The sequence below is a fragment of the Vombatus ursinus genome, unplaced genomic scaffold (genome assembly GCF_900497805.2).
Source record: "Vombatus ursinus unplaced genomic scaffold, bare-nosed wombat genome assembly UNPS02014798.1, whole genome shotgun sequence".
Classification (NCBI taxonomy): domain Eukaryota; kingdom Metazoa; phylum Chordata; class Mammalia; order Diprotodontia; family Vombatidae; genus Vombatus; species Vombatus ursinus.
The window spans coordinates 27327266-27343791 of NW_020954576.1; the positions used below are offsets into that span (position 1 = coordinate 27327266).

At 35.7% G+C, this 16526-nt stretch overlaps 1 protein-coding gene across 1 annotated transcript in view; it reads right to left on the bottom strand.

Moving 5' to 3' along the window:
• The window catches only part of LOC114050031 (F-box only protein 28), a 61812-nt gene that overhangs the window by 17828 nt on the left and 27458 nt on the right, over positions 1-16526 (bottom strand). The window contains exon 3 of the mRNA XM_027871558.1: positions 13273-13411. Within this exon, the coding sequence (XP_027727359.1) occupies positions 13273-13411 (139 nt within the window). The remainder of the gene's footprint in view (positions 1-13272; positions 13412-16526) is intronic.

Genomic DNA, 16526 nt, shown 5'->3' on the forward strand with positions numbered 1-16526 from the left:
GGCTCTGGAGGTAGAGCTAAAATGACAGAATAGCAGGAAGCAGTATAGTGAGTTCCCCACACAAAACTCCTCCAAACAGATCTAGAAAATGCACCAGACAGAATCCTGATGGGGAAATATGAGAGAAAAAAAAAATTACAATGAGTCATTTTCACAGACCAGAAATCAAAGAAAGAAGAAAAAGACCCATAGTACAAAGTATTTATAGCAGCTCTTCACAAAGAATTTGAAATTGAAGGGATGTCCATCAACTAGGGAATGGCTGAACAAATTATAGTATATGAAGGTGATAGGATAGTATTGTTCTGTAAGAAATGATAAAGGGGATAGTTTCAGTTTTGGAGTGCCTGGTACCTGTTTAATAAATGTTTATTGACTGATTAAAAGAGAAGTCAAGGACTCCATGAGATAACAAGAAATATTAAAACAAAATAAAAAGACTGAAAAAATAGAAGAAAATGTAAGGTGTCTCATAGCAAAAAGAAATAACCTAGAAAATAGATGGAGGAAAAAAAATTGAAGAATCAATGGACTACTTGAAACCATGACCAAAAAAAGAGCCTAGATATTATCTTTCAAGAAATCTTAAAAAAAACAAAACTGACCAGATCTCTCAAAATCAGAGACTAAAGGCGAAATAGGAAGAATCCACCAGTTATGTTCCAAAAGAAATCCCCCAATAAAAACTCCCAGAAACATTATAGCCAAAATCCTGAGCTTTCAGGTTAAAAAAAAAAAAAATATATATATATATATATATATGTTACAAGCAGCCACAAGGAAAGAATTAAAGTACTGAAGAACTATAGTCAGAATTATACACAGTTTGGCAGCCACCAATGCAAAGAAGCAGAGAGCTTGGAATGTGATATTCCAAAAGGCAAAGTATATAGATTCTAGCCAAGGATAAATTACCCAGCAAAACTAAGTATAATTCTATAGCGGAAAAACAGACCTTTAATGAAAAGAGGACTTTCAAGCATTTCTGATGTAGATACCAGAGCTGCATACAAACTTTGAAGTTCAAACACAGAGAAACATAAAAGACAAAGAGGAAACATTAAAAAGGTAAATAAGAATGAACAATGAGGATAAACTGCTGACATTCTAACGTGAGGAGATGAAATATGGGTCCCCTCTGAAACCTATAATCATCAAGGGTCACAGAGAGATTCACTTAGACAAAGCCTGGTAGTAGTTCTGTTATGTCTTGATTACCATAAGATTGGAAAGAGAAGAGAAGAGGAATATACTAGAGAAGAGGAAGGAAAATCATCTCATAATTATCTCCTAATATCACATAGTAAGAGTCCATAGGTAAACATCTATACAAGGAGGGGGTAGGAAGGAGTGGCTGACACCTGAGTGAACCTCACTCTCATCTGAACTAACACACACACATACACACACACACACAAATTGGTTACTGAAATACACTCACTTATTACTCAGTTCTGGGTCACAGATTTAGGTGAAGAGGTGTGGGTATAACTGAGCATGGAGTGCTAGTTGAGTGTTGTACATAAATTCTAGAAACTTAGCTGTGTGGCTCTGAGTACGAGAGCAGAGCAATAACTTAGTTCTAACCTTTAGCCTAGCTCGTAAGCCTGCAGTGGAAAAACCAGGGCAAGAGACTTTCCAATGGGAGCCAGCAGTTTGGTTGCTCTGCAAAAGCTCCCAGCAGCCTAACCGTGACTGAGTCCAGCAACAGCTTACTGAAACACAGCCACACACAAACCTATAGATTCAAACCTAGGTCAGGAACTTACAGAGCTCAGATCAGGGGAGCTGTGAAAAGACTTCTCCCTAGATTACACCGCTATGGAAGCACTGAAAACGTGAAGCTTCTCAGAGTGAGTTGTGAAAGCACAAGAAACTCAGGCCAGATATCCCCCTAGAAGTGAGCAGAGTCCAATACTAATATAAAATTCAATTCAAGAAGGAAGCTGGAAGAATGGCAAAGAAAATGGCCAAAACAAAACAAAACCCAACTATAAAGAGGTACTATGGTGACAGGGGAGCTCAAGACTCAAACAGAAGGCTTGAAAATATGTACAAGCAAAAGCCGAAAAAAAAAATGCAGATTAGACACAAGCCCATCAAAAATTCTTAGAAAAGTTAAAGTGCTAAAAAAAAAAAAAAAAGGCAAAAAATTGATTTAAGCCATGCAAGAGTGATAGAGGAAAGATGGGAAAAGTAATGAGAATTATCCAAGAAAGTTATGAGAATGAACAGTTTGAAAATAATATGTACAAAACCTCACTAAAGAAAGTAATTTCTTAAAAATTAGAATCGGCCAAATGGAAGCTAAGGAATTCATGAGACATTAGGAAATAATAAAAGTCAAAAGACTGGAAAAAAAATTAAAAGAAAATATGAAATATCTGATAGGAAAAACAACTGACTTGGAAAATAGGTTGAGAAAAGAAAATTTAAGAATCACTGGTCTACCTGAAAGCTACGGGGAAAAAAAGAGTCTAGACATCGTATTTCATGAAACTACAAAGGAAAGTTGTCCAGATATCTTAGAACTAACCAAAGGGCAACACAGAAAATGAAAGAATTCACTGGTCACCACTTAAAAGAAACTGCAAAATGAAAACTCCCAGGAATATTTTAGCCAAAATCCCAAACCCTCAAGTCAAGGAGAAATATTACAAGAAGCCAGAAAGAAAGAATCCAATAATCATGGACCCATCATCAGAATCACACAATATTTAGCAGCCACCACTATAAAGGATATGATATTCCAGAAGGCAACAGATCTAGGATTACAACCAAGAATAAACTACCCAGCAAAACTGAGTATAAACCTATAGGGGTAAAAATAGGCATTTAATGAAACAGAGGACTTCTAAAGCATTCTGGATAAAAAGACCAGAGCCAAATAGAAAATCTGATGTTCAAGGGCAGCACTCAAGAGAAGCATAAAAAGGTAAATATGAGTGAGAAATCATAAGGGACAAAAAAAAAGTTAAACTGTTTTCATTATTATATGAGGAGATGATACATGTATTCTCTATAAACTTTATCATAACCAGGGGGTGTAGAGGGACCCTAACTAAACAAAGAACCTAGGTATGATTCTGTTTGCATGATCTCAAAAGAAGAATAGAAAGGTGAGAAAGATAGATGCACTGGGAGAAAGGGGAAAGGAGAGGAAAAATGGAGAAAATTATCTCACATAATTGGGATAGGCAAGGAAGAGATTATACAATGGGGAAGGCATAGGTGTGTGTAGGGGAATGGACAACACATGAAGCCCATTCTCATCTAAACTGGTTCAAGGAGTGGAGAATACACATATACACACAGTTGGGTACAGAAATTCATTTTACCCAACAGGGAAGTAGGAGGGAAAGGGGTTTAGAGAAAGGTGTGTGGAGATAAAAAGATGGGTAGATAAAGGGAGACAGTGGTCAGAATAAAACAGATTTTTAAAGGGGTACATGGTTAAAAAGAAAAGGATATGTATAACAGAAAAGGATGTAGCAATCCTAACTATGAGCATGAATGGGATGAACTCACCCACAATGGAAGAGGATATCAGAAGGGATTAAAACCAGAATCCAGCAATATGCTGTTTACAAGAGATACACTTGAAAGAAAAAGATACACACGGAGCTAAAAAAAGGGGCCAAAGCAGAATCTATTATGATTCTGTTGAAGTAAAAAAAAGGTGGGCATGATCTCAAACAAAAGCAAATCTAATTAAGAGATAAACAGGAAAATTACATTTTATTAAAAGGCACCATAGCTAATGAATTTTTTTTTTTTTTTGCTTTTTGGTGAGGCAATCAGGGTTAAGTGACCTGCCCAGAGTCACACAGCTAATAAGTGTTAATCGTCTGTAGCCGGGTTTGAACTCACGTCCTCCTGACTCCAAGGCTAGAGCTCTATTCCCTGTGACACCTTGCTGCCCCAGATAATGAATTAATATCAATACTGAACATATACATACCAAATGCCACAGCATCTAAATTCTTAAAGGAAAACTTGAATTATAGGAGGAAATAGAAAGTAGAAACATAACCATGGGAGACCTCATTTTATCCTTCTTAGACATACATGAAATAAATAAGAGAGAAGTTAAGGAGGTAAACAGAATTTCAGAAACGTTAGGTATGATAGACCTTTGGAGAATAATGAATAGGAGCAGAAAGGAGTTTACCTCAACTGGGCATGGCACCTTCACAAGAACTGACCATGGATTATGGCATAAAAATCTCACAAGCAAATTTAGAAAAGCAGCAGCTTAAAAACACCTTTTTTTCTGCCCATAACGCAATAAAAATTATTCAACAAGGAAACAGCCTTTGAAGCATAGACTAAAGATTAATTGGAAACTAAATAATCTAATCCTAAAGAATGAGTGGCTAATGGTTCTAATTCTTACTTACAACATCACTAATGTGAAAATATGTTTAACAGGAATATACATATGTATAGCCTATATCAGATTGCGCACCATCTTGGGGAGGGAGGTAGGGAGGGGAAGAGAGAAAAATTTAAAACTCAAAAGCTTATGGAAGTGATTGTTGATAATTCAAAATAAACTAATTAAAAATTTTTAAAAAATGAGTAGGTCAAAGAACAATCATAGAAATAATGATTTCATTAAAGATAATGACAATGAGACAACTTGTCAAAATTTGTGGGATAAAGCCAAAGCAGAACTTAAGGGAAAACCTGTATCTCTACAAACACTTATATCAATAAAAAAGAGAAAGAACAGATCAGAAAATCAGGCATGCAACTAAAAAAATTAGAATACCAACTAATTAAAAACTCCCAATTAAACACCAAAACAGAAATCCTGAAAATCAAAGGAGAAATTAACAAAATTGAAAGTAAAAACAAAAATTAAACTAGGAGCTAGTTTTCTGGGGGAAAAAAAACAACTAATAAAATAGATAAACCATTACCTAATTTGATTTTTTAAAAAATAAAAAATTATCAGTATCAAAAATGAAAAAAGTAAATTCATAACCAACGAAGAAGAAATAAAAGCAATTAGGAGCTATTCTGCCCAACTATATGCCAATACAATTGACAATCTTAATGAAATAGATGAATATTTACAAAAATATGAATTGTCCATAGACTAACAGAAGAGTAAACAGAATACTTAAATAACCCTATCTTAGAAAAAGATATTGTATATGCCATAAATAAACTCCATAAGGACCCAGCACCAGATGGATTTACAAGCAAACTCTACCAAACATTTAAAGAACAATTAATTCCAATACTACATAAACTGTTTGAAGAAATAGGTAAAGAAGGAATCCTACCAAATTCCTTCTTTGTCACAGATATGGTCCTGACAACTAAACCAGGGAGACTCAAAACAGAAAAAAAAACCAAAACCAAAAAAAAACATAGACCAATTTCCCTAATGAATACTGATGGAAAAATTTTAAATAAAATAATAGCAAGAAGATTATAGCAATAGATGACAAAAATCACATACTATAACCAGGGTGAATTTATGCAAAGAATGTAGGGCTGATTTAGTATTAGTTAAACTATAAGCATAATTGACCATATTAATAACAAAAATCACACAATTATTTCTATAGATACAGAAAAAACTTTTGACAAAATACAACATTCATTTCTGTTAACACTAGGAAACATAGGTCTAAATGGAACTTTCCTTAAAATAATAAGTAGTAATAAGATAATCTAGAATCTTTTCCAGTAAGAGTGGGGGTAAAGCAAGGATGTCCATCATCACTATTATTCAATATAATACAAGAAATGGTAGTTATTGCAATAGAGTAAGATAAAGATATTGAAGGAATAAGCATAGACAATGAAGAAACAAAACTATTACTTTTTGCAGATGATATGATGGTTTATTTTGAGAGTCCTAGGGAGTCAACTTCAATGAAGTTACAGGATATAAAATAAACCCACACAAACCACCCATATTTCTGTATATTTCCAACAAAAGTCAGCAGAGATAGAGAAAATCCATTTAAAATAACTACAGATAGTATAAAATACTTTGGAGTCTTCCTGCAAGACAAACAGAGGAACTATATGTAAACAGAATTACAAAATACTGTTCATACAAATAAAAGACATCTAAGTAATTGGCAAATATTAATTGCTCATGAATTGGCTGAGCTAATATAATAAAAATGACAATACTACCTAAATTAATTTACTTATTCAGTGCCATACCAATCAAATAACTAAAGAATTACTTTATAGAGTTAGAAAAAAATCATAACAAAATTCATTTGGAGTAGTAATATCAAGGGAATCAATGAAAAAAAAGGGAAGGAAGGACTAGAAGTACCAGGGCTCAAACTAAACCAGGGTTCACATCTATAATCATCAAAACAATTTGGTACTGGGTAAGAAACAGAGTTTAATCAGTAGAACACGTTAGGTATACTCTATATAGAAGCAAATGAGCACAATAACCTAATGTTTGATAAACCTAAAGATTCCAGCTAGTAGGGCAAGAACTCACTAATTGACAAAAACTGCTAGGAAAACTTGAAAGCAGTCTGGCAAAAAGTAGGCATAGACCAATATCTCCTAACACGTATCAAATGAGCTCAAAATGGGTGCATGATTCAGACATAAAGGGCGATATATATGTGTATGTGAGTATTTGTATACATATATGTAATTTAATATAACATGGAAGAAATTACCTATCAGATCTATGGACAGAATTGACAAAGGAAAAGGGAGAAAGAGAGGTTCACAGGAAATGAAATGGATAATTTTGATTATATAAAATTAAAAAGTTTTTGCATAAATAGGGTTTCTCTGACAAAGGTCTCATTTCTACAACATATACAGAACTGCATCTAATTTACAGTAAGAGCCATTTCCCAACTGATAAACTGTCAAAGCATGTGAATGAGCAATTTTCAGAGGAAGAAATCCAAGCTATTAATAGCCATATGAAAAAATACTCTCAGTCAGTAATAATTAGAGAAATGCAAATTAAAACAACTTCATACCCATCACATTAATAAGATGACAAAAAAGGAAAAAGACAAATACTGTAGGGGATATGGGAAAATAGGTGCACTAATGCACTACTGGTGGAATTGTGGATTAGTCTAACATTCTGGAAAGCAATTTGGAACTGTGCTCTAAAAGCTATTAAGTTGTACTTTCCCTTTGATCCAGTGATACTGCTACAAGGTGTTTATCTCAAATAGATCAAAGAAAGAGGAAAAGGACTTCTATGTACAAAACTATGTACAAGAGCTCTTCACAAATAATTGGAAACTGAAGGGATGCCCATCAATTGGGGAATGGCTGAACAAATTATAATATATAAGGGTGACAGACTAGTACTATGCTATAAGAAATGATAAAAGGGATAGTTTCAGAAAAACCTAGGAAGACCTGTATGAACTAATACAAAATGAAGTGAACAGAACCAGAACCATTTATACTTTAACAGCAATATCGTAAAAATATAATCAACTTTGAAAGACTTAGTAACTGATCAACACAATGACTTACCACAATTCCAAAGAACTCATGATGAAACATGCCATCCACCTCCAGTTAGAGAACTCATGAACTCAGAGTGTAGATTGAAGTACATGTTTTTTCCTGCTTTTTTTCTTTTAGGGGGGTGGGGAGCATGGCTAATCTGGAAATGTTTTGCATAAATATACATATCTGTAATAGGTTTTGGGTTTTTCTGCCTTTTCATTGGATAGGGAAGGAGGCAAGAGGACAGAATTTGGAACTGAAAAAGGAAAGTCTATATAAAAAAAATAAAAATTAAAAAAAAATGATAGTCAATTGTGAAAGACTTAGTAACTCTGATCAACATAAGAACCAACCATAATTCTAAAAGACTCATGATGAAACATGCTATCCATTTCCAGAAAGAGAAATGATAGACTCAAGAGTGAAGACTGATGCATATTTTCTTCTATTTCTTCATTTTGTCATACTTCTTGTTGTTTTATTGAGTCAGTATTTTGTGTCTGGTCCATTCTACTTTTCAGGACATCCATTTCTTTAGTAAGGTGTTCCATCATCTGTTCTAAAATGTCAATTTTCCTTGCCATTCTTTTTTTTTAGGCAATTGGGGTTAAGTGACTTGCCCAGGGTCACACAGCTAGTAAGTGTCAAGTGTTTGGTCTGAGGCCGGATTTGAACTCAGGTCCTCCTGACTTCAGGGCCGGTGCTCTATCCACTGCGCCACCTAGCTGCCCCCTTGCCATTCTTTACTCCTTAGTTTCCCCATTCAGTCTCTCTTGTTTAATTTCCTCCAGCAATTCCAACAGTTCCTGTGGCCATAATGCCAACGTTGGGTCAAGTTCTGAAACTGAGTTGAGGTGGGTAGGGCCTGCCTCATGCTAATTATAATGGGCTAGATTAGATCCTTCCTTCAAGGGGCTCCAGGGCTACTCTGGTGTTGAGTTCTGCCTGAGGGTTCTCGGACTCTCCCTGCTGAATCATGTTACATATTATATACAATACTAGAAGCCGGTGCTTCCCCAAGATGATAGGGGATCAAACGGTACTGTTGTGTTAGGTCCTAGTCACAGGCTTCAAGGACTGTATGCTGTCTATGTTTCTTTCTCTTACAGCTAGGTTCAGGCCACTGGTGCCACAATAAACCCTAACTGGGGGCAGCTAGGTGGCACAGTGGATAGAGTACTGGCCCTGGAGTCAGGAGGACCTGAGTTCAAATTTGGCCTTGGACACATAACATTCACTAGCTGTGTGACTCTGGGCAAGTCACTTAACCCCAATTGTACCACCAAAAAAACCAAAACAAAACAAAACAGACAAAAACAAACAAAAACAAAAACAAACAAACAAAAAAACCCCAATAAACCCTAACTGGAATGTTCTCTTTGCTAGGCTAGGACTGAGTTTAGGTGCTACTGTAACTGGGCCAGCCTCAGGATCTGTTTGGCTCAGTCCAGGAGTGCTATACTTGGACCTGTCCAGAATGCCCAGAGGCTGCTCTCTCCAGAGCTGGGCTCAGATAACCAGCCACTGACTTGGGGAATGTTAGGCTCTGATGCTGTTTGCTTCAGGCAGGCAGTGATTTGCTGGACCCACATATAGAATGCCTCAAAGTTGTTCTCCAGCAGCCAGAGGGCATGCCTTAGACTGAGCTTTGGTGCCACAGAGTGTGAGCAAAGAATCCTGGGACTTCCCTCAAAGGCTCCAGAGGTTGCTTATGCTCCACTCTCTGTGTTATGTCCTCAATCTACCCAAATGTGTCTATATCAGGATCCCTCTGTAGGACTCTGTGGTCTTCTCTGTAGATTCTTGGGTTAGACAGGGAAGTCTACTGGTGATTCTTTACATCCCTTAGATTAGCCTATCTTTAAGCCTTGATGGAGTATTTTCATGGGATCAGAGAATCTCTGAATTCTGTCATACTGATATCTTCCTATAATCCCCCAGTGTTTATTTAAGAAAAAGGAATTTTTCCTGATTTTTCCATTACATCTCCACTATATTTGTATGGTACAGCTTATTCATTAATCTGTTTAACTTTGTAACCTGTGTTTATCCTTTTGCTTGATGATTATATTTTGATAAAGTTCTATAAGAAACAAGTATTTATTTTTTAAATTAAAATTTTTTCAATGAACAAAAATGTATGTTCTCCTCTTCCAATGAAAAAAAGAAAAACAAAACTCTTGTTACAAATATGCATAGTCAGTAGAGCAAAACAAATTCCATCATTCAATAAGCATTTATTAAGCACTTACAATGTTCCAGGTGCTGTGCTAAAACTGTGAGGATCTAAAGAAAGGTAAAAACACAACCTCTGCCCTCAAAAGAGATCACATTCTCATGGAAAGCAACATGCAAACAATTATGTTCATACAAGGTATATATAAATGGGAGGTAATCTGAGGGGAAAGGCACTAACATTGTGTGTGGGGAGAACCCATTACATGTTGACATTGCTAATAATGATTAATATTCTATTCTTGTATCTTGTAAATGTGTAAGGTATTTTATGAATGTGACTTTTATATATAAATTAAAAATAGAAAAATATTCATAATTGTTCCTTTTTAAGATATTAAATACTCCTATTTCTCAATGCAGTTTGATTTGAATTCAACTTTACTGAATATCATCGTTATAGTCATTTTTTAGTTGACTATTACATGACTAGCATTTCAAATGAAATACCTCAATCTTTTTTTCATTAACAGTAAAACTTAGTCTTTATTACAAATATTATATTTCACTTCTCTTCTACTTTTTGCTATATTTAGCAGGAAGTAACATAACTTAATTTCATAACTGTGTCTGTAACCAAACTTTTTTGATAAATTATGTCACATTCCAATTTCTGTAGCTTTTTCTATTTTTGAAAGAGTGGACAAATCTGGTGATAATGAATAACAGTTGGTGGTATATAATTAATTTAATTCTTCTTCTTAGCATCTTTAAGGACTTTTTATTTGTCCAAGTCAATAAATATTTATTAAGCGCTTACTCTGTCTTATGTCCTGTGTTCAGGTCTAGGAATACAAAAAAAAAAAAAAAAAGTAAAAAAGATCTCTATCACAGAGTTCATATTCTAATGAGGAGAAAACATGCAAAGAACTATGTACATACAAGATATATACAGGGTAAATGGAGGTAATTTCAAAGGAAAGGCATTAGCATTAGAGGGACCAGGAAAGGACTGTTGTAGGAAGTTGGATTTTAGTGGAAATCTGAAGGAACCCAGGAAAGCTAGGAGGTGAAGATAAGGAGGGAGACATTCTAGGCATGGGGAGCCTGTGAAAATCCAGAGTTATGAGATACAGTGTTTTACGGAAGGAACAGCAAGTAGGCCCATATCACAGGACTGTAAAGTGCACGGTGGGAAACAGTGTAAGGAACCTGGAAAGGTAGGAAGGGGCAAGGTTATGAGGACTTCGAGAGCCAAACAAAGGCAGTGACATATACAAGAGAGGCTTTGAAAGCAGAATGAACATGACTTGGCAACAGTTTGGATATAAATGATGAGAGAGAGTAAGGACTTGCGGATGACACTTCAAATGTAAGCCTGGTTGACTGGAGAACGGTGGTGGTGCCCTAGACAGTAATAGGGAAGTCAGGGTATGGGGTGAGGGTGGGGACAGATGATTAGTTCAGTTTTAGGCATGCTGAATTAACACTATCTATGGGACATTTGACAATGACATGTCTGGGTGAGTTCAATTTTAAATTTCTCCTTGGAAGACTTCTGTGAATTCTTTCTTTTTGGAGTATCATATGTTCTTGGTAGTTCTGGAAGGTTTTCTTGAATAATTCCTTGAAATATATTTATTTAAGGAATAAATGTATTGCTTGAAATAAATGTTACTTGAAAATTTCTTGAGATACAATGGCCAGATTTATTTTCTTTTTTGTTGTGTTAAGGATGTACTGATGTACTGAAATTTGATCTGTGACTTTATGTATTTTTTCTAAATTTTTTTTGTACTACAGTGAAATGAGGTCATTCTTCCAATATACTTGCATTATCTTCAGTTTTCTTTTTCACAATTATTCTGCTCTTTGCTGCCTTCCATAAAGTTTCAACGTCTTTTAGGCATTTTCCATTTTTATCATTTTTTCAATGTTGCCTCACAAAAATGCATTTGGTTGTACTGATATCTTCCTAATTATTTTTCTTGGGTCTTTTAAAAAATGAATCTGATTCTTTAATTTTCAGACAGTGGATGTCTATTATCCAGCTGACCTTATCTCTTCGGTTTTCTCGCCCTGATTTGGTTGTTGCTTCAATCACACATTTTTCCTGGTGTTTTTTTTCTCCTTTCTCTATTAATGCTCACCAAAAGGTGTGTCACCATGCTTCTCCTTCCCATTTCTACCCCACTCCAGGTTTTCTCATTTAAATATATATATATATCTTTTTACCATACAATGCTTTTTGGTCCCTCCCATCCATTCTATTTTATTTATTCTATTTCTTTTGAATAAGATATAGCCTGCTAAAGCTGTATTCCAGTCATCATCCCACCTACCATCCAAACCCATACACCAATTTTTTTGTTTTTTGTTTTTTTGGTGAGGCAATCAGGGTTAAGTGACTTGCTCAGGGTCACACAGCTAGTAAGTGTCAAGTGTCTGAGGCCAGATATGAACTTAGGTAATCCTAACTTGGAAGCTGGAGCTCTATCCACTGGGCCACTTAGCTGCCCCCATATTCCACCAATTTTAATGGATATGCGTAAGGTCAAATTTACTTAAGTCACTAGAGTTAACTTTGTTATGTATATTTTGTGCATTTGTATATAAGCACCTGAGGCCATAGGTTTTACTGCTGAACACCATAATAAAATTGTACGAACACTGGATTTGAAATCAAAGGTCCTGGTTCAAGTAGCTGCCTCACACTTACCATCTGTGTGATTTTGGGCAAATCACACAGGGTCATGCAGAAAGTAAATGTCTGAGTGGAATTTAACAAGTTGTATTGTCACTTATCCATGGGTCATAAGAGAAAAACGGTAGCAGAGACAATTTACATATATATAATCCCTAAACCTCATCAACTACTAGTTTTAACCTTTTTCCTTATTAAAGCTTTTTGCAAAAATTACAATAAGTGGCAAAATAAACTTCAACTTCACAACCTCTCCTTTTCTCTAAAGTCTACCTGACTTTAGATCATGTAGACTTAAAGTCACAAAGTAATAATGATGATAATAATAATAATAATAATAATAACAGCTAACATCTATATACTTCTACTACGTGTGAAGCACTATGCTAAGTGGTTTATAAATATTATCTTATTTGATCTAAGTGGGACAATTGAGGCATACATAAGATACTTTGACTCCTGGGACGTTTTAAAAATATATTAATGAAAGGGACATGGTATGCCTATTTCTATGTTAAATATTAGCTGGACTTAGTTTTGAAAGTGTCTCAATAAAGCATTTTTCCCTCCACAACTCCAGGTTTGGAACTCTATAGTGTGTCTTTCTGAAACACTTTTCCTTCTACTACAATATGAAAAACATAACACAAGTTCTATTGATAGGAACATTGATAAATTTAGGGACATCATTAAACGTTTTGTTAGTTGAAAGATTATATATTTGGATAGTGATATGTGTGTGTGTGTGTGTGTGTGTACACACAAACCAATTAACAGAAACTCGTTGAGTGACAAAGGAAATTTCTGATGAAAATGGTAAAATCCTGCATTTTGTCAAAACAGTTTTACAAAAACAGGATCCACCATTTGGCAGGACTTAAGTCTCCCAGTTCTAGGGTAAGCCATTATTTTACCTTTCCTGGAATGAAGCAACAGAGATTGGAATCCACATACTTCATGAAAGTCATATTCAACAGTGAGAGCCTTGTTTCTACAGCAGCAAGGATGTCCGCATGACGAGCTAATGAATGATTTCTCCTTTCTGACTCTCTCCTATAACAGAAAAGGCAACCATCAATAGCACTACAGACTAAAATTTCAAGCAGCCTAAGTGCTTTAATGAAACAACCTTACTACTACATGCCATGTTATTTAAAGAATAATGGTTTAAATTATTATTAGGTAATGGTTAATGTGTTACTGTAAACAAATGGTTAGTGTGGAGAGGTACAGTGGCCTCGAAGTTAAGAGAGATGGCCTCAGAGTCAGGAAGACCTAAATTCAAGTCCTGAGTGACATATATGGACTGTGTGCCATTGGACAAACTACCATGTATCTCAATGGCCCAAGCATTTCTAAGACTGTAAGCTACAGAACTGCTGATCTGCTTTAGCAGAGGGGGTTTCCTTATCAGAGTGCCTACGCGTGTCAAATCATAGGTCCTCACTAAAATAAATAAATAAATAAATAAATAAAGTTTTACTACATCCATATATCCTAATATGTGCTAGCATTCATTGCTAAATGATTACTCTGATATCATCCTTGACTCCTCACTCTCATACACTCAGTTGCCAAATCTTGTTTCTATCCCTTGCATCTGTTCCCTTCCCTGCACCCAAATAGCTACCGGCTCAGTTTAGGCCCCTAGTACCTTCGGCCTGGACTCTTAGAGTAGCTTCCCAATTGGTCTCTCTGGGTCAAGTTTCTTGTTTCCTCAAACCATCCTTCCCACAGCTGCCAAACTGATTTTCCTATAATCTGACCCCATTACTCTCTTACTTAATAAATTCCAGTGACTCCTTATTACCTCAAGATCAAATATAAACTCTGTTATTTAAATCTCTTCACAACATGTGCCCAACCTACCTTCCAGTCTTATTGTATACTGTTTCCTCTCTACATACACTGTGGTCTAGTTAAACTAGTCTGTCACAATTACATGTCTTTGAAAAGGCTATTCCCCTTACCTACCTCACACCCATCTCTCAAAATCCCTGGTTTCCCCCAAGGCTCAGTTTAAGCACTATCTTCTCTAGAAGGCCCTTCCTTCATCCCCGAAGCTGCTAATACTTCCCCACAACCCTAGGTCCAATCATCTTGCATCTTTTTTGTATTTACTTATATATGTACATATTGTTTCCCTCGTTAAATTGTAAAATTCCTTGAAGGAACTATTTTCACTTTTGTCTTTGTATCCTCAGCACCTAAAAAGACTGGCACATAAGCAGATACTTAATAAGTGCATACTGAATGTTTGGAAGAGGTTAAAAAAAAAACCCACAACTAAAAAAAGAATTGTATTGCCTCTATTCCACTAAAGTCCTCTTAGTGGACTTTAATGCCTTATACTAGAATGGAGGTGGTCCTGAGTTCTCAAAGTCTAACTCTAGTTTTGAATATGGCCTTGGTACAGACTTCATATCTATCATTTCAGCATCAATCTAGCTAAATTCAGAGAAGCTTATTCCAGGTCAGTCAAAAGTGTGATCAAGGGATCAGAGATACGGAGTTGGAAGGGACCTTAGTTGTCATCTAGTCTAGAGATAAAGATAGGGACTGGACTGGTAATTTTACCCAGTATAAGGAACTCCCAAGTGAGAAAATTCCTACCAATGCATACTGGTGCTTTCTTGGCAACAGATAGTCTTAGAGAGCTACCTAAAACACTGAGAGATTAAGAGATTTGTACTCAGGTCCTCCTGTCTCTGACACATACAGGCTATGTGACCCATTCATCCGAGAACCAATATTTCTAAATTCAGAGAGATGCATCACTAGATTGATAACAAGATCATAGGTTTGGCGTTGAAAGGAATATCAGTTGCCTTCCTGGCTTCAAGGCCAGATTTCTATCCACTATGTCACTGTCTCTCTAGTCTAACACCTTCATTTGTCATGTGGGAGGTTAAGTGATTTGTGTATGGTCACAAAGAGTAGTAAATGGCAGAACTAGAATCTGAACCCAGGTCCTCTGACTCCAAATCCAGCACCTATAATGCCCAAACTGAGTAGCGGCTGACATCTACAAATTAAGGCAGCTGACTCTAAGATCATGGCCACTGGACAGAATCCTGGATGTCCCTAGGGAGCACTGGGCATACTGATTTTTAGGCTATGGTAAGGTGAGGGAGTCCATGATGGTCTTGAATTTTCTGACTATGGCAAGTTTTGTGGACAGGTGGTGATCTACAATGGTATGAGAGAGAACCCACACCAATGAAACCACAGATAATTTTTAATCACTAGAAATTAATAGATGAAACCACTATTTTAAAACTTTGTACCTATTTACATCTTTAAATTGGATTTCATCACATAAAATGTCCATTAACAACTTAACAGTTACTCCCTCTGTATATTCATCGATGTTCTTAGAATGTGACAGGATATCTGTCTTCAAATATTTCATGTGGAATCACTATCATGTGGAAGAAAAATCATATTTACTCTCCTTAGCTTTAGGGAAAGAAGTAGAAGCAATAGGAAACATTTGCAGAGGCAGATTCTAGAATCTGCTTAAGGAAAAATTTTGGAGTACAAGAAAGCAACAGATTACCAATCAGTAGAGGTCTCCAAACATATACCAATTCTTTGGGGATATTGTACAAAGTCAGGTATAGGTTGAACTAGATGGCCCCTGAAGCCTTTTTCAATTCGGAGATTCTTTGGGTCACTGTCTATTAATCTTTATATGTGTGTTTATGCTTTTCCTTCTACATAGATGGAGTTCACATGTCTTACAGTCTACTGGTTCCAATTTTTTTGCTTTGCATTATTTCATATGGTTTTCTATCCTCACTCATATTTATTTATCTTAATGGCACTGTGACACTCTATATTACATTGATGTACCATTTTTAAAAGATACTCCCTAATTATTAGAAACTTCTCTTTAGGCATGTGCCTAATTTTTTAATAATGCTAATTTTATTATTCAATCAACAGCATTTATTAAGCACTAGGCACTGTGTTAGAACCTATAGATATAAAGATAAAAATAAAGGTCCTTGACTTCAGAGAGTTTATATTTTATCAGAAGTAACATGTGCACGTATAAGGGTATGTAAGTTAAATGCAAAATAAATAGAAGGTTAACTTTTGGTAGGGGAAGGCATTAGCACCTGGGGTAATCAGGAAAAGCCTTATGTAGAAGGTAGTGCTTAAG